The sequence below is a fragment of the Cynocephalus volans genome, chromosome 10, assembly GCF_027409185.1.
Source record: "Cynocephalus volans isolate mCynVol1 chromosome 10, mCynVol1.pri, whole genome shotgun sequence".
Classification (NCBI taxonomy): Eukaryota; Metazoa; Chordata; class Mammalia; order Dermoptera; family Cynocephalidae; genus Cynocephalus; species Cynocephalus volans.
Genome location: NC_084469.1, coordinates 26,643,099 through 26,661,687, shown reverse-complemented (window position 1 = coordinate 26,661,687; position 18,589 = coordinate 26,643,099). Strand labels below are relative to the sequence as shown.

General features: G+C 34.3%; 1 protein-coding gene across 1 annotated transcript in view; it reads right to left on the bottom strand.

The window, feature by feature from the left end:
- The window catches only part of TAOK1 (TAO kinase 1), a 150,542-nt gene that overhangs the window by 64,492 nt on the left and 67,461 nt on the right, over positions 1 to 18,589 (bottom strand). Inside the window, exons 3-4 of the mRNA XM_063111080.1 lie at positions 4,208 to 4,279; positions 1,410 to 1,511 (exon numbers count right to left, since the gene is read on the bottom strand). Of these exons, the coding sequence (XP_062967150.1) occupies positions 1,410 to 1,511; positions 4,208 to 4,279 (174 nt within the window). The remainder of the gene's footprint in view (positions 1 to 1,409; positions 1,512 to 4,207; positions 4,280 to 18,589) is intronic.

The following is an 18,589-nucleotide window of genomic DNA, read 5'->3' as shown; positions in this document are numbered from 1 at the left end:
GTTGTCTGAACAGGATCTAGTCTGAGGCACTAAGAAGGATAGGATATCAGTTTGAAAAGAACTCCTATCAGAGCAACATGAATTCTGCTAAAACTGAAGCAAAAACAAACATCAAATTTCTAGTGAAGCTTGGCAGGAAGAATGGTGAAGTCACTGTTGCTATACGAAAAGTTTATGAGGACAATGCCCCAAAGAAATCAGCAGTTTACAAATGGGTAACTCATTTTAAGAAGGGACAAGATAACGTTGAAGATGAAGCCCGCAGTGGCAGACCATCCACATCAATTTGCAAAGAAAAAATTAATCTTGTTCATGACCTAATTGAAGAGGATGACAATTAACAGCAGAAACAACAGCCAACACCACAGAAATCTCAACTGGTTCAGCTTTCACAAGTCTGACCAAAAAATTAAATTTGAACAAACTTTCCATTCAATGGGTGCCAAAACTGTTGCACCCAGATCAGCTGTAGACAAGAGCAGAGCTTTCAATGGAGATTTTAAACAAGTGGGATGAAAATCCTGAAGCATTTCTTCAGAACTGTAAACAGGTGATGAAACATGTCTTTTACCAGTATGATCCTGAAGACAAAGCACAATCAAAGCCATGACTACCAAGAGGTAGAAGTGTTCCAGTCAAAGCAAAAGTGGACTGGTCAAGAGCAAAGATCATGGCAACGGTTTTGGGGGATGCTCAAGAAATTTTGCTTATTGACTTTCTGGAGGGCCAAAGAACAATAACGTCTGCTTATTATGAAAGTGTTATAGAGATAGCCGAAGCTCTAGCAGAAAAATACCCGGGAAAGCTTCACTAGAGTTCTCCACCACAACAAAGCTCCTGCTGATTCTGCTCATCAAACAAGCAATTTTGCAAGAGTTCTGACGGGAAATCATTAGGCATCCCCCTTAAAGTGCTGATTTGGCTCCTTCTGACTTCTTTTTGTTTCCTAATCATCAAAATTTCTTAAAGGGCACCCATTTTTCTTCAGTTAATACCGTAAAAAATGCTGCATTGACACAGTTAAATTCCCAGGACCCTTAGTTCTTTACAGATGGACTAAATGGCTGATATCAATGCTTACAAACATATCTTGAACTTGATGGAGCTTATATTGACATATAAAGTTTATATTTTCTATTTTTATCTTTCAATTCCACTTTCCATGAACTTTTTGAAATCCTCTCATACACATGAAGGTCAGCAGAATTCTGAAAAATCTCTAGTAGACTTGCCAACCTCTATTATCTCTTATTGCTTAAGAGTTCTAGGAAATGCTGCTCTTTTTCTCTCAGACTGAACTAACATTTCAGCTGTTTTTCATGTCTTTACCCAACCTGTTTGAGATATTCTGAATTAATTAATTTCAAACCAAAACCAATTAAAATTACAAGGAGAGAGCAGATACCAACCCATGCTGTGTGTTCACGTAAATAGCAGCCTTTGTATTCTATACTGTTGGGATGTTTTATTCTTTGTAGAAACTTGACTTCCTTAATAATATCCTGCCATTTCTGTTGGGAGAAAAAACAAAGAGAAAGAATTATGAACAGCTGCTTTTCCTTAGAAAGTTATATAAGAAAAAAGTAATTACTAAATTAAGAAGGATTAACAAGAACACTTTGATTTGCAATTTTTAGAGGAAATGTCAAGTTGAAAAAGTTTAAAGAAATTACATTCATATAGTTTACAACTCAGTTATATAACTTACAAAGTTATTTCATTCAAGGTAGGACAAATTTTAGTTTGATAAAATTCATCATCAATGAGTTTTATTAAATTTTACAACCATATACCAAGCATGTCGATAACTATATAACATATTCAGTGATTTTTTTTCTTCAAAAGTCCAACCTCTTTTTATTTACAACTTGATTTATGTATAAATTATACCATAAAGTTCACCTATTGTGTTTTTGGCTTATTTCTTCTACCGAATGTTAGTATTTCTTTGCTTTTTGAGATTTAAGTTCCTAAATGCAGGCTCTAAAATGCTAGCAAACAATTAATTAGTTATTACACAGGAAAGTTCACAGAAAAAACAAGCAGTATGAATAACTTTCCTACCTATTTCACTAAAAGCCTTCCTCACTAATACCTACCAGGAAATACAGATAAACCTTTGACCTTAAGCTACTTCACAACAACCTTAAATACTTAGGCCATATCCTAAACATAGTTACTATTAAGAAGTAACCAGGGAACTTTAAAAATACAGGTCTTTGAGTCCATACCCAGAAATTCTAAAGGTTTTAGTAAGTGTGGGATATGAACTAGGAATCTGTTTTTTGTTCTTGTTTTAGTTTTTTTAAGCATTTCCACTGACTTGGGCTATATTCTTAAGGGCAGGAAAGGTACTATACTAGAAAATGTTTTAGGAAAGTTTTGAACTAGATTTAAAATCATATACCTCCTATATTATTTCACAAGCCTTAAATGGAATACAGCAAAACATGTTCACCATGTTTCATGTAAAATGTGTAAAATGTACTATAAAATGCTAAAATCAGAAAATTTATTTTATGGGCTTCAAATCTGAAATTTGAACACCCTGGGAGGCATACTCAAAAAAATTGTATTCCTCAATGTAAAATAATTTTCATGAAGGACACCAATATCAGACGTTAAAGGATGATGCCCTAAATGAAATTTTTTGTTCTTGGTGTGATTAATCAATCAAACTACAACCTGGTACAACTGTAAGCCTGTAAATGCTAGTCCTAAAACTGTTTTACAGAATGGCAAAGAAAAATAAGAGTAAACTTGTAAAACATGTTAGGAGTTTTTTAGGTATCAAAATGATAGAACAATAATATAATCATTATAGTATTATCATATTCACAGTATGATCATCACAAAAATAAGATTTGCCATAAAATAAAGGAATTTCAACAAAATAGAAAACCAAAATCTTTAAAACTAATACAGCAATTCCACTTCTGGGCATATACCTAAAATAACTGAATGTAGGAACTTGAAGAAATATTTGTATGCCCATGTTCATAGCAGCATTATTCACAAGTAGCCAAAGGGTGGAAGCAACCCAGTGTCCATTGATAGATGGCACTTATATAAATGTGTGTGTGTGTGTGTGTGTGTGTGTGTGTGTGCGTGTGTGTTTGAGGTAGAGATAGATAAACAGACATGGAAATGTAGATATGTATATTTACGTATGCACACATATACACATAAGCGCGCGCGCGCGCACACACACACACACACACACAGAGTATTTTTCAGCCTTAAAAAGGAGGAAATTCTGACGTGCTACAACATAGATGAACTTAGAGGACATTACGTTACATGAAATAAGCCTGTCACAAAAGGACAAATAATGAATGATTCCACTTATACGAAGTTCTTAAAGTTGTTAAATTCATAGAGATGGAAAGTTGAATGGTGGTTTGTAGGGGCTGCGGAATTACTGTTTATTGGGTACAGAGTTTCAGTTTTGCAAAATGAAAAGAATTTTAGAGATGAATGGTGGTAATGACTGCACAACGATGTGACTGCATATAATGCCACTGAACTGTACACGTAAAAATGGTTAAGATGATAACCTTCATGTTATGTGTATTTTACCACAATTAAAAATAAAAAATTTAAAAAATTAAAAACTGACAGAATCCTAGATTTTAAAAGTAGACTGTATTTTATAAATACACTTATGTAATTACGTAGAATAAATATAACCTGAAAAGAACTAATCAGAATATCAGCAAACTAAAGTATATTCAGTATAGTATAAATAATTTTATTTTTTGGTTTTTCACACTGTTACACATTGTTGCCTATTTCTCAAAATACACACTGCATTTGACTAAAATTTGTTTAAAATAGCCATTCAAGAGTTCCTAAACCATTTTAAAAGACTACTAATATAATTTACTGTCAAGTACATATTCTACTTTAATTTTTAGAAAGTGATAATCCCTCCAAGATAAACAGAGAATGAGATACTAAACCACAGACTGAAAATTAAAAGCAGAGGGTACAAGTTGGAGGGCTTTGGGGATGGCCCTCCATCCGTAATGTTGTTTATGGCTCTAGGTTATTAGTTAAACGGGTACATCAGTTTGTAAAAGAAAATTGAGACACACAGATTTGTACACTATTCTGTATGTATATTACACTTCTTCAAAAAATTCCACCCCTCCTCCCCAATTAAAAACAGTATATTTTTCAATAAGAATGTGTATATTTAACCCACCTCAGTAGACTGCTTTCCACTATAAGACATTTTCTTGATGGCCACCACTTCATTGGTACGCACATCTCGTGCCTAAAAAAAGAACAAAGAAAGGACTGTTTTAATAATTAACAGATTAAATCTGGGCAATTATTTCTTTGAGAATAAAACTCTTATAAGATACCACGTCAAAAAGGACATCAAAACTGCTTTTAAAGAACATTCAAAAAATAACACTATGCAGCAAAACTTATAAAATTATCCAGGAGCTAGTACTTTGGAAAGAAAAATAAAGCAGGTTTACCACTGAGTAATGTAGTTGAGAGGAAAAATATAGAAATTTGAGTAGTACTATAATCAAGGAGACAAAACAAGGCTAGTGCATACAAATCTATGCTAATAAATTTTGAGATCTCAATGAAATGGACAATTTTCCAGGAAATAATAAATTACTAAAACTGATTTAAAGAAGAAAATGTAAGTAAAACAAACAATGATGTCAAATTGAAAAGAATTCCAATGAATTACCTTTAAAATAGTCTTCGATAAAAAAGTTACCAGGGGAATTTTCCAGGACATGAGGGGGAATAAAAAGAAAGCTATCCTATTAATTTTATGAACACAGTATAAGCCCATAACTGAAATCTCACAAACAGCACAAAAATTGAAAGTTAGGTACTAAATTCATTTGTAAATGTGGACAGGGAAGCACTAAAATCAACAAACCAAATTTTACTGGGCATTAAAAGAATCTTTCACTTGGATAAAATATACAATCACAGGAATGTAAGAGATTTTGATACTAAGAAAACATTTCAATTCACATTTTTAAAAAGTCAAAGAGGAAAAATGTATACAAACTTTTAATAAATGCTAAAAAGGCAGAAAGGGCCTAATTGTAAATGTATGCAATTGCAGAAAAAGCCAAACTCTTAGAAAACCAAAATTGGAAAGATATTTCCTCAACATGATAAATCATATCTATTGAAAACAACTGTTGTTAAACAAGATCAAGAGAAGACTCCTAAAATGCCACCACAATAATTTAACACTGTTGTGGAAATTCTGAAAAAAGTAATTAAAAAAAATAACAGAAATATGATAGTTAACTCTCTGGAAAAGAAGAGCCAATGTTTCATTTTGTGTAAAAAAGTAATAATATATATTAAGAAGGTACAAGACAATAGCTATAAAATATTTTAAATGAGTTTAATAAAAGGGTCAGAATCATTATATCATAATTCATTTTCAATTCAGGCCGTAATGAATTCCCAAAGACAAAATGTTCTAAAACTGGATTATGGTGATGGCTGCAAAACTCATATTCACTAAAAATCATTGAAATGTACACTTAAAGCAGGTGGATTTATGGTATATAAATTATACCTCAAAAACTTGCTTTAAGAAAAAGGACAGCATCTATAAATTATACCTCAATAGAGGTGCTTTAAAAAAAAAAAAAGAAAACCCACAGCTCATCATCTGTGCTCTGCTAAATGGGTCCTAGGAAGAACTAATGATGTTTCAATTTCAATTGCTGGTGGATTGGTTAAGAGAAACTTGTACCACTTATAGGAAAGGGTGAAGTGGTTCTATCCAAATTAAGTCCTGCCAGGATATAAATTTCTTTTTCCAGAATGTTCTCTACTTACCTGTGAACCCCTTGATTTTGATCAGTAGGTCTAAACAGCTATATTCTTTTCTTTTGTAACAGCTTTATTGAGATGTAATTCTTACACTATACAATTCACCCATTTTAACAAATACAGTTCAATGACTTTTAATAACTTTTAATATATTCACAGATATGTGCAACCATCACAAGTCAATTTTAGAACATTTTCATCACCTCAAAAAGAAACCCTAAAATGGTTAAAACGGTAAATTTTGTATTTATTTTACAATAATTTTTTTTTTCTCCGTTAGCTATCATTATCCTATCTCCTTACCCATCCCCAGGCTTAAGCAACAATCTACTTTCTGTCTCTAGAGATCTTCCCATGCCTAATAAGACAGGATAACTAAGCACAGTATGTGATCTTGAAGGGAGGGAATAACACTTGTCATTCTGGACATTTCGTATAAACAGAATTATATGTGTGGGCTTTTGTGATTGGTTTCTTTCACTTAGCATAATGTTTTCAAAGTTTGTGACTAATAATGTTGAGCATCTTGTCATGTGCTTCCTGGCCATTGGTATATCTTCTTTGAAGAAATATCAATTCAGATACTTTGCCCATTTTTTAAATTGGGTGTCTTTTGATTACTGAGTTTTAAGAGTTCTTTACAGACAAAAGTCCCTTATCAGATATATGATTTGCAAATACTTTCTCTATTTCTGTGGTTTGTCTTTTCACTGTTTTTAAGCACAGATACTTTAATCCTGACGAAGTCCAATTTATATCTTTTTTCTTTTGTCTGCTCATGCTTTTGGTGTCTAAGATTCCTTTACCACAACCAAAGCCATGCAGATTTACCCGTGTTTTCTTCCAAAAATTTTATAGTTTTAACTGTTATACTTCGTTCTTTGATCCATTTTGAGTTAACTTTTATACATGGTCCAATTTCATTCTTTTGCATAAAACAGCCACTTTTTTTTTTTTTTTTTTTTTTAAAGATGACGGGTAAGGGGATCTTAACCCTTGGCTTGGTGTTGTGAGCACCACGCTCAGCCAGTGAGCGAAGCGGCCATCCGTATATGGGATCCGAACCCGGGGCCTTGGTGTTATCAGCACCACACTCTCCCGAGTGAGCCACGGGCCGGCCCGAAAACAGCCACACTTTTAATTAGCCTAAGATAAGGTTTGATTTAGAAGTGAGTATACTAAATGCAATACAATATTCTGGATTGGATCCTGGAACAGAAGAGAGACGTTAGTGGAAAAACTGGGAAAATCTGAATAAAGAATGTATTTAATAATATTGTATCAGTGTTGATTTCTTAGTTTTGATAAATATATCATGGTAATATAACATATTAATATTAGGGGAAACTGGGTGAAGGCTATAGGGGAAAGCTCTTTGCAAATTAAATTGAGATATAATCTTTGCCTATTCTTAAAAAATAAAAGTATTTAATGTCAGCAAATGTTCTTCCCTCCCACTGGGATCACATACTGGGCTTAGTTATCATGTTTTATTAGTCTCCTCTAATCTGAAAAGATTCTTCAACCTTTCTTTGTATTTCATGACATTGACATTTGTGAAGAACAAATGGATATACAATGGATATTTTATAGAATGTTTCTAAATTTGTACTCATCTAATGCTATAGATTCCTGACCAAAATACTACACAAGTGATATTGTATCACACCAAAGGTATACAATGTCTCATTGGTGTTACTAATTTTCATCACCCAAAATGCTGTCTGGTTTTTCCAATATATAGTATATAGCTATAGTTACTGTTTCCCACCGTGCATCTAACAAGCAATCTATAGGCAGAAAATTTTAAATCTTGTAAACATCCTGCTCTTCATTAAACTTATTACCTAGATTTAGCAACCACTGAAGCAGATTCTAGCCCAAAACAATCTTCACTATGATGATTTTTCCAACTTTATTATTCCCTCTGAATTTATCAGTCAGCATTCCACTATAAGGAAGAGCCCTCCCTTCTCATCCATCCATCCATCCCTCATCTATCATGGAAACTACAGATTCCTATTTTATTCAATTGGTTATAATCCATTATTGTCTTTATATTGATCTTCAAATTGTCCCAGCTTTGGCCAATAGGAGCCTCTTTAAGCTTAATCCAGTGTCTTGATAGCCCCACCATGCACACTTTTTTAAAACACTTTTTAACTTTCTGACGCAAGATGTTCTAGGCTTATCTTTTACATTCCCTGTCCCAGTAATATAATGACCCAGTCCTCCAAAGAGCTCTTGGGTAGTGTTATGCCTCCAGCTTTATTTTTTTTTGCTCAGGATTGCTTTGGCTATTCAGGGTCTTCTGTTGCTACATATGAATGTTGAGGGTCTTTTTTTCCCCACCCATTTCTGTGAAGAATGTCATTGGTATTTTGATGGGGATTGCATTGAATCTGTAGATCGCTTTGGGTAGTACAGACATTTTCTCAATGTTAATTCTTCCAATTCAAGAGCATGGAATATCTTTCCATCATTTTGTATCTTCTTTATTTTCTTTCAACAGTGGTTTGTAGTTCTCATTTTAGAGATCTTTCACCTCCTCGGTTAAATTGATTCCTAGGTATTTTATTTTTTTGTGTGACTGTTGTAAATGGTCTTACTTTCTTGATTTCTCTTTCTGTTAGCTCATTATTGGAGAATATAAATGCAACTGATTTGGTGGCATATATTTTGTATCCTGCAACATTAATGAAATTATTAACCAGCTCTAGGAGTTTTTTGATAGAGTCTTTAGGTTTTTCTATATATAGTATCATGTCTGGCAAATAGGGACAGATTGATACTACCTGACTTCAAATTATATTACAAAGCTATAGTAACCAAAACAGCATGGTACTGGCATAAAAATAGACACTCGGACGAGTGGAGCCAAACAGAGAATGCAGAAATCACCCCTCAGGCCTACAGTCGTCTGTTATTTGACAAAGGGAACAAAAACATACATTGGGGAAAAGACTGCCTCTTCAATAAATGGTGGCTGGGAAACTTGGATATCCATATGTAGAAGAATAAAACTAGACATGCACCTCTCACCATATACTAAAATCAACTCAAAATGGATTAAAGACTAAACTATAAGACCTGAAACTGTAAAATTACTAAGGGAAAATATAGGTGAAACATTTCAGGAACTAGGTCTGGGCACAGACTTTACAAACACGAGCCCAAAAGCACAAGCAACAAAAGAAAAAATAAACAAATGGGATTATATCAAACTAAAATGCTTCTGCACAGCAAAAGAAACAATCAAGAGAGTGAAATGACAACCTACAGAGTGGGAGAAAATGTTTGCTAACTATGCATCTGACAAGGGATTAATAGCCATAATATACAAGTAACTCAAGCAATTATACAATAAAAAAACAAATAACCCAATTTAAAAATGGGCAAAGGAACTGAATAGACATTTTTCAAAGGAAGACATACAACTGGCCAATAGGTACATGAAAAAATGCTCAACATCACTAGTCATCAGGGAAATGCAAATTAAAACCACACTGAGATATCATCTCACCCCAGTTAGACTGGCTATAATCATAAGGAATGAGAATAACAAATGCTGGCGAGGATGTGGAGAGAAAGAACGCTCCTACACTGTTGGTGGGACTGTAAATTAGTACAACCACTATGGAAAACAGTATGGAGGTTTCTCAAACAACTACAGATAGATCGTCCATTCGATCCAGCAATCCCACTTCTGGGTATATACCCAAAGGAATGGAAATCATCATGTGGAAGGGATACCTGCATTACAACGTTCACTGCAGCTCTGTTCGCAAAAGCCAAGATATAGAACCAACCTAAGTGTCCATCGATGGATGATTGGATAAGGAAACTGTGGTATATATACAACATGGACTCCTACTCTGCCATAAAAAAGAATAAAATTCTCCCATTTGCAACAACATGGATGAGCTTGGAGAAACTTATGTTGAGTGAAATAAGCAAAGCACAGAGGGATAAATACCATATGTACTCTCTCATAAGTGGGAGCTAAGAGATAAAGAAAAAAGGAAAGAAAGACCACAGTGGTGTGTTGGACTTCCAGAGGGAGAGAAAATACCTAGGGATATAAAGTGGGGTGGGGAAAGGGGATGGGGAGGGAGATTGGGGATAATTGAGGTGATGATTGGGTGGGGGACACAGGGTATAATCACAATTTGTGGAATGAACATGCTGCAGTATGGATCTGGCCATCACATCTTAGGCACAAGTGGTGACAATTTGCTTTGTACCCCATGAATATTCATAACCAATAAAAACAAAGCAAAACATTTAAAAGAAAAACAAACAAAGAGCTCTTGGTTCTTTTTACTGAGTAATTCAAGACCTGGGTGCTAAGTGTGCTCATTGCTATTACGATGTCACTGCAACTAGAATCTTGAAGCAGATTTCTATGTCTCTTCTTTCATAGAATTCTGACTCCCAATAATAACCTCAACATTATTCATTGCTCAATCCTTTAATAGATAGTTTCAGAACTGTCACAACCATATCAATATGAAACAAATCTATTAAGAAGAGTTCAAAATTTGTCCGCAGTTTCCTTCTCCCCAGTCATACTGAGGGTATTAAAATACTGTGTACAAAAGTTATCAGATTAGTTCTATTTTCCCCCAACGTGATTATGTCTGAATAATCACAGTTGGGTGCACTGTTCCTGTCTGCATTCAATTCAGGGACACCCCCCCCCATATACATATTGATTTAATCTAAAGAGGTATACTCAAAGAACATATAAAGTATTTAAATATTTGAATTTATTTAATCAATCTATTGATGTAAATATATTTAAAATATATTTAAATTAAGAATGTTTAAATATTCTTATATATTTAAATTAGGAATATTTAAATATATAAAATATTTATCCAAATATATAAAATATTTATCCAAAGAGGTATACTCAGAGAATAATCACTCCCTCCTCTATCCCACCTCTTCCACTCCACCTCACCATAACTACCACACCATTCTATATCTTGGATTGTTAGCTGAACAGGGGTATGATTTGTCTAATCTTATCAAACTATACACTTAATATCCATATGTTTACTGTACGTAAATTATACTCAATGAAATCAATTAATTAAAAAAATGCCACCAGCCCACATTAAATGGCTACATGTTAGTGATTTTCTCAGTGGGATTCTTATATTGGGCCCATCTATATTTATAAGATTCTATATTTTTTTCTTATGCTCCATATTTCTCCATATTAGTGTGTAGGGAAAGAAAAGGGACAAGCTCAAAGTCGGACAAAACTGTAATATGGAAAAAAGATTTTTTTTGGAATACCTGTTTTCTGGGTCCCTCTTTCCACATTTTGGGTCCAATCCAGAAGTTAAACAAACATGAAAAGCGTCAAACACACACTTACAGAATTTATATATATGTATGTACACAAAAAGATTCTGAGGATATGTACTTAATCGTCAACAATGGCTATCCTTGGATAGTGAAATTTTACATGACTCCAATTTACAAATGGGATATAAAGCAAAAGTTCAATTTCTTAAGAATTTGGAATATATTTTCTCTAAAAAAATAATATTTTAAATTGTGGTTTTATTCCTAAGGTGCCCATAAGAAAAGACTAAATCCATAATACATTGCCAAAATATTAAACATCTATGAAACATTTGTTGCTAAGTAAGACTAAGAAAAGAATTCTCAGAGATGCCTTATGGCTTTAGAGTAGTAGTTAAATGGTTCGCTTTTAAAGTTACATTCTTTAAAATAATAAACATGTCCCTTTACTGATTTTATTTTCTGGATCTTTTTCTTTACAAAGTCTATATTGGTTTTCTGAAGGAAAAAAAAAAGAGTTGATGGAAACTGTATTTACTTCCTTTTTGTCTTTTTTTTGGAAAAAGTTCATTTCTAGTTACCACTAAGCTTTTGCTTTTTAAATTTTTATTCTGAAATAATTTTAGACTTATGGAAACGTTGCAAAAATAGTACAGACTGTTACCATATACCCTTCACCCAGCTTTCCCCTAAGGTTAACAGCTTACATAACATAGTACTACAGTATAATTATCAAAACTAAGAAATCGACATTAGTAAAATTATTAACTATTAACTGAACTACACCAGTTTTTCTACTAGCAACCTTTTTCTGTTCCAGGATCCCATATTGCATTTGATTGTCATGTTGCCTTACTTTCCTCCAATTTGTGACAGTTCTTCAGCTTTTCTTTGTCTTTTGTGACCATAATACTTTCGAAGAGTACTGGTTAGTTATATTGTATAATGCTCCCCCATTTGAATTTGTCTGATGCTTCCTCATAAGGTTAGGCTATGCATTTTTTGCAAGAATACCACAGAAGTGATGTGTCTTTAGTGTGTCATATCGGGGAAGGGGTCTTATCAGGGAGGGGGTCTGTGATGTTAATATGTTTTATTACTGGTGATATTAACCCTGATCACTTGATCAAGGTGGTCTCTGCCAGGTTTCTCCACTGATTTTCCCATTTTAATTAATAATTATCTTGGGAACTATTTGTGAGATTATGCACATATCCTGTTTATCCTCAAACTTTACCCACTAATTTTAGCATCCATCAGTGGATCCTGGCTGCAACAATTATTTCCCTCAGTCTTTCTACATTTAATAAAAGGAATTCTTCTGTAAGGAAGGGTTGTCCCTTCTGCCCCCATTCATTCATTCATTTATATCTGTTTGGACTCTTATTTTATACTATGGTTTATAATCCAGTACCATCACTAATTATTTTCTTGCTCAAATTGTTCCAGCTTTGGCCAATAGGAACTCTTTTAGGTTGACTCCTGTGTCTTCCAATTTGCCCCTGTCCTTTTCTGAGTACTTTCTTTCTGGCACAAGCCGTTCCAAGATCACCTTGTATTCTCCCCACCTCAGTCCTGGAATTAACAACTTCTCCAAGGAGCCCTGGTTCCTTTTATGGGAGAGTGGTATTTAGAAACCATGATCTGGTCTAAGTGTGCTCATTGCTATAGAAGTATCTTTTTTTCTAGGCATTCTCAGCAAATAGAGCTTGGAGATATAAGTGTATACACATACACACACACTTACATACATACTTATTTATACTTATTCCTGTATATATTTGCATGTGTGTATCATGAGTTCATACTGATACATCCAATTCCAAGCCAACACCCAGGATTATTACTAGCCTTCCCACTTTCCTTATTTGTAACTTCTTTCTTGGACAGTGAGAAAACTGGTTCTCATTACCTAGAATACATTTACTTATTTCCTTGAATCTACGACATACACAAGTAGTTACAGAATTGCCAAACCATACCCCTGTGAGAAAGTAACTAGAGTTCCTCCTGTCTTTAGCCTTAAGAGTATCCAGCCAAAACACTGTTTCTTAAATTACTTAGTTCAGTTCTTTTCCTCCCACTTCATTCTGTGTGTTTATGTTATTCATTTATAACACAGGTTAATTTGCTACGGTTTGTATTGTTTGGGTTCTCCCATGTTATGGCTGATATATAGATATATAGATAATGAACATTACATAAAATTCACTCTTTTGTGATGTACATAATGAGGTAGATTCCAATTCTGGCAATTATAAATAAAATTACTGTAAAAATTTTTGTGTGAATTTGACTTATTTCTTTCAGAGTAATATCTAGGAGTAGGAATGCTAGATTGCATGGTAATTATGTTTAACTTTATTAAAAAACTGCCAAACTGTTTTCCACATTGGCAAGACCATTTTGTACTCCCACCATCAATGTATGAGATTTCCAGTTGCTTGTATACTCACTAGCAGTTTGAATTTCTTTTTTTGTTTTTTATTTTTTTATGGCATTCTAAGAGGTGGGTAGTGGTATCTCCTTGTGGTTTTAATTTCTATTTTCTTAAGGACTAGTTATGCTGCACATCTTTTCAAATTCTTATTAGCCATCTGTATTTTTTTGTGATGTATCTGTGTAAACCTTTTGCCCAGTTTTTAAGGGGTTGTTTGTCTTATTGTTGAGTTTTTATAGCTTTTTATATGTTCTGGATACAAATCATTTGTTAGATATGTAACTTGCAAATATTTTCGTCTAGTCTGGCTTTCTTTTTCATCCTCCAGAGTATCTTCAGAGAGCAAAAGTTTTTATTTTTGATGAAGTCCAATTTATAAGTTTGTCTTTTACGGATCATGCTTTTGTTGTCATATCTACAAACACTTTGCATAATCAACAGTAACAAAGATTTTATCTTGTATTTTATCCTAGAAGCTTTATACCATTATTCTTTACATTTAGGTCTATGATACATTTTGCACTACTCTTCATATAAGATGTGAGATATGAGTGAAAATTAATTTTCACACACATGGATGGATGCCCAGTTGCTCTGGCACCATTTGTTAAAAAGACTATCCTTTCTCCATTAAATTGTCTTTGTACCTTTATCAAAAATCAGTTGACTATATTTGAGTGGTTCTATGTCTGAACTCTGTTCTGTTTGATTGATTTATGTATCTATCCTTTTACCAATATCACACTATCTTGATTACTACAGGTTTATAGCAAATCTTAAAATCAGATAGTGTTCTCTTTCAAAATTGTTTTGAATTGTTTCTAATTCCTTTGCCCTTCCACAAAATTTTTAGAATTTGCTTGTCGATACCTACAAAAAAAGCTGCTGGGATTTTAAATGGGATTGCATCAATTTGGAGATAACTCACAGCATAACAATATTTATTTTAAACCCATAAACATAGCAAATCTCTTTACCTAGGTTTTTTTAAAAATTTTTTAATCAGTATTTTATGGTTTTCAGCATACAGATGCTGCAAATATTTTGTTGGATTATACTCAAGTATTTCATTTTTGTAATACTATTATAAATAGTATTTTTTAAATCTCAAATTCCAGTTGTTCACTGCCAGCATATAGAAATACAGTGGATGTTTGTGTATTGATCCTGTATCCTGTAACTTTGCTAACCTCACCTGTTAGTTCTGGGAGTTTTTTCATAGACTGGGATTTTCCGAAGTAAACAATGTTGTCTGTGACACGGTAAACACATAGATAAATTTAAAAATTTTTTTTTCTCTTAATTTCTTTAAATATAAAGCAGAAAGTGTTTAAGCCAAAAATTATAACACTGTATTGTGGGTTTATAAATATATGTAGATGTAATACATATGACAAGAATAGCATAAAGGATATGATGTAGATTAAAATTTTACTTGAGGCAATATAATATTAACAAATAAACTAAGGCCGGCCTGTGGCTCACTCGGTAGAGTGCGGTGCTGATAACACCAAGGCCACGGGTTCAGATCCTATATAGGGATGGCCAGTTTGCTCACTGGCTGAGCGTGGTGCTGACAACACCAAGCCAAGGGTTGAGATCCCCTTACCGGTCATCTATTAAAAAAAAAAAAAAAAAAAAACAACAAATAAACTAAAAAGAGGATGGGATATCCTTTTGGTAGAGAAAAAGTAAAGTAATAGAAAAGTTTGAAAAAGTGTTTGTTTACATGATAAAATACTGTGTAGAACAAAACCAAATGAGGTATGAGTAAAGAAGAACACACTGCTATATGTCATTTATTCTCATGGCCAGAGGAGGTAAATATTACATCCCATTTTTTTAAATGAACAAAAACTTTTAAAAAGTAAATTAATGACTTCGCTGGGATCATATACAGTCTGCCACATTTGTTAGCAAGCTACCTGGTTCCTAAAACAGTGTTCCCTTTGGCTTTTTTACTTCCTTATCCTGTGGGCCATCTACTGATATCATGTTGATTCTATTCCAGGCACTCAAGAGACAATGATCCTTTTGGACATCCAACACTTTGGTTTGGTTTCAAATACATACTATGATACCAGTTCTTGATTAGCTTGCTTGATGAGATAGCCATGCTGGCTGGCTCAATTAGAGCATTTTTTAATTTAAGGTGATCCCTACTGCCAATTTATGAAAATTCAAATATGTGTTATAAGAACTATTTTTAGTCATTTAAAAAAATTTGACAAGAGGATCCTTCCTCTATATACTCTATAGACAAACACTACACATTTAGGTCCTGTCATGGGGTGGGTGAGAGGAAACAGAAAAACAGAAAAGCCTGCACATAGGTTTATCTCATACCACAAAATATGAAGGTCAGTGACCTAGAAATGAAATTACAGCAAAAATATTCAATTCTGGGCTACATTCAAACTTTCCTCAAATTTCTCCATTCAATTGTTCCTAGCATTGTCCCAACCTGAACTTGAGTTTCCTAGCCTTCTAAGTCAACATTTTTTAAATTAATTTCCCTCTCTATCTTTTATTATATAAATCTGTCAAACACACAGTAAAGTCGGTATAGCACAGTGAACCTTTGTTATGTCTTCCTCTAGATCAGAGGTCAGCAAACTTTTTCTTTAAAGAGTAAAAGTAAACATATTAGCGCTGTGGGGCACATACAATATCTCTGTTGCATATTCTTCCTTTTTTAATGTAAAAACCATTCTTAGTTTGGGAGCTGAGTAAAAACAGGTCACAGGTTGGATCTGCCCATGGACTGTAGTTTGTCAGTGCCTACTAGAGAAATCCTTGATTAACATTTTGCCACATTTGCCTTGAATCTTTCTATCTAAACATGCATATTATTATGATTATCATTATTTCTGGGACTATGAGACTTTCTCTCTCAATTACAGCTCTCTGAAACAATCCAGCCTGAGTATGACAATCTAAGCAACTACAGCACAAGGAAGTACAGGCACTAGAGAATCACTTCCACTCCCTCTCCCCAACAATTCGGCTCTATGGGTGAGACACACCATATGCACCTCCTTATCTTGTCAGAAAATAAGTGCTCTTGATTCTATTGATTTAAACTTTAAAATGTGTACTCACCTCTCCAGCCTCATTGTCACTAAACTAAGCATTTCTTTCCTAAATTATTACAAAAGCATCCTAACTAACCTCTCTTCTTTGATCTCTGACACAAGCCAATCTTTATTCCCCATTGCTGCAAGAGTGAACTTCCTATATCACAAATGGAAATACAATATTTCTGTTGTACTTCTGTTACTGACAGGCCAGGTTCAGCTTGCCCTCTCACATTAAACAAATGACCTGAAAGTCCAAAAGTTGATGCAAGGATTGGAAGGTTTATTCAGATTACCAGTACTCAACTAAATGTCTAACCAAACAAACAAAGAGAAAAGAGGAGCAGTGGGGTCCAGTTTAGCCTAGTCCCAATCGGCAGGGCCAACCTATTCCATTAACAGTAATTGATAAAAGCAGTTCTCTCCACTGTTTTCAGCATAAAGAAGAAAAGTATCAACTACATTTAAATCAGAAAAACAAAGCATAGCCAGGAGCCCTCCAGGGTGCACCTATACATAAGGGGATACAATCCAACCAAACAGAAGAGGGCTCAGAAAATCAGAGAAAAGTAAACAGAATAAAGCATTGCCTTGTCAGAATTTAGGCCAGGGACTCCAGGAGAGATCTACCAGCAGCAGAGACATGGGAGCAAAATAGTCCCAGTGGCCACTTGCCTCTTGCAGCTAGAGTCCTCTCTGGTTCCCAAAGTTTTCCAGTTTTTGCCAGTGATTAAATTAGGCTCTTGGATTCCAAAGTTATACAAATGAGCAATGTACCCAACAGTAAAGCAAGCAGCACTTTAAAGAGGAGATAGACTTATGTATGCATAAGGGGGTAGCAACAGTAAAGTTAGCCTTCCCAGGGGAGCTGTTCAGGGCCTTTTATAGGGAAAAGACTTAAGGGGTGGCAGGCCAGTGTCACTGGAAGTGGTCCATTCTGTTCTTCCTGGTTGTGTCATGGGTGCATGCTCAGTATGTCCAAAATGGCAGTGGTATTCATCATTGTCACCCCAGGAGGGTCACTGTAGCAGTCACCTTGATGCTTTGTGCACAGGTGGGAATTCCTAAAGGAGTCTTAAGGTTAATCTGTAACTTTTACAATTACAGTAAACAAGCCTTGGGGAGGGGTTTTGCAACTCAGTAAATATATGTTTCCTCTCTTATCTCAGTCTAGTTTGTCAGGTCAGCCCATGGGGTAATCATTTGCCCTGAGGGGTCTCATGATTGAGGAGTGGAAAAGTAACAAAGTGTCCTCTGCAGGGAAAATGGAGTCAGCTTGGTTCACAGGCCTAGCCTTACTCTGTTTCACTTCTGTGGTTTCCTCAAGACTCTGGAATAAAGCCCATATTTCTTAGTACAATGTAGGAGGCTCTTCAAGAGGCCTTGCTTCTTCTTTTTTACCCTTCTCTCATTGCATCCTTAGTTCCCACTACACTCTTGATTAGATATACCCACTTCAGTCATCCTCTTCAACAAAGACTACTGACAATGCTCTGGATTTGGGATATGCAATTTTAGAGTTCTATTTTTAAAAACTTAAACTGCTGATATTTTGCCAGTATGGGACTTAATTTAGTCCCTTTAATGAAAGGAAAAGAACAATAAACATTACCTGCCTCACTGGATAGATCATATGCGCAGGTCTAAGGAAGAGAGAAACTTACCGAAATTCTATACTTTGCAATATAACAATGAAAGACCAGCTGCTCCAAAATAATTATATCTGTACTGAAGGATACATGAAACTCCCATACAAATACAAATAATATCAAACATCAACCAAAATTTCACTTCTAATTCTTGCCATGATGCTTGTGTTAGATGATCCCTGAAGCCAAAATCAACCATAAAAGCAGGTAATATATGTAAAATAAGTATATAAAATTATTGGAGAGCAACAAATGCAGGCAAAACTTTAGGG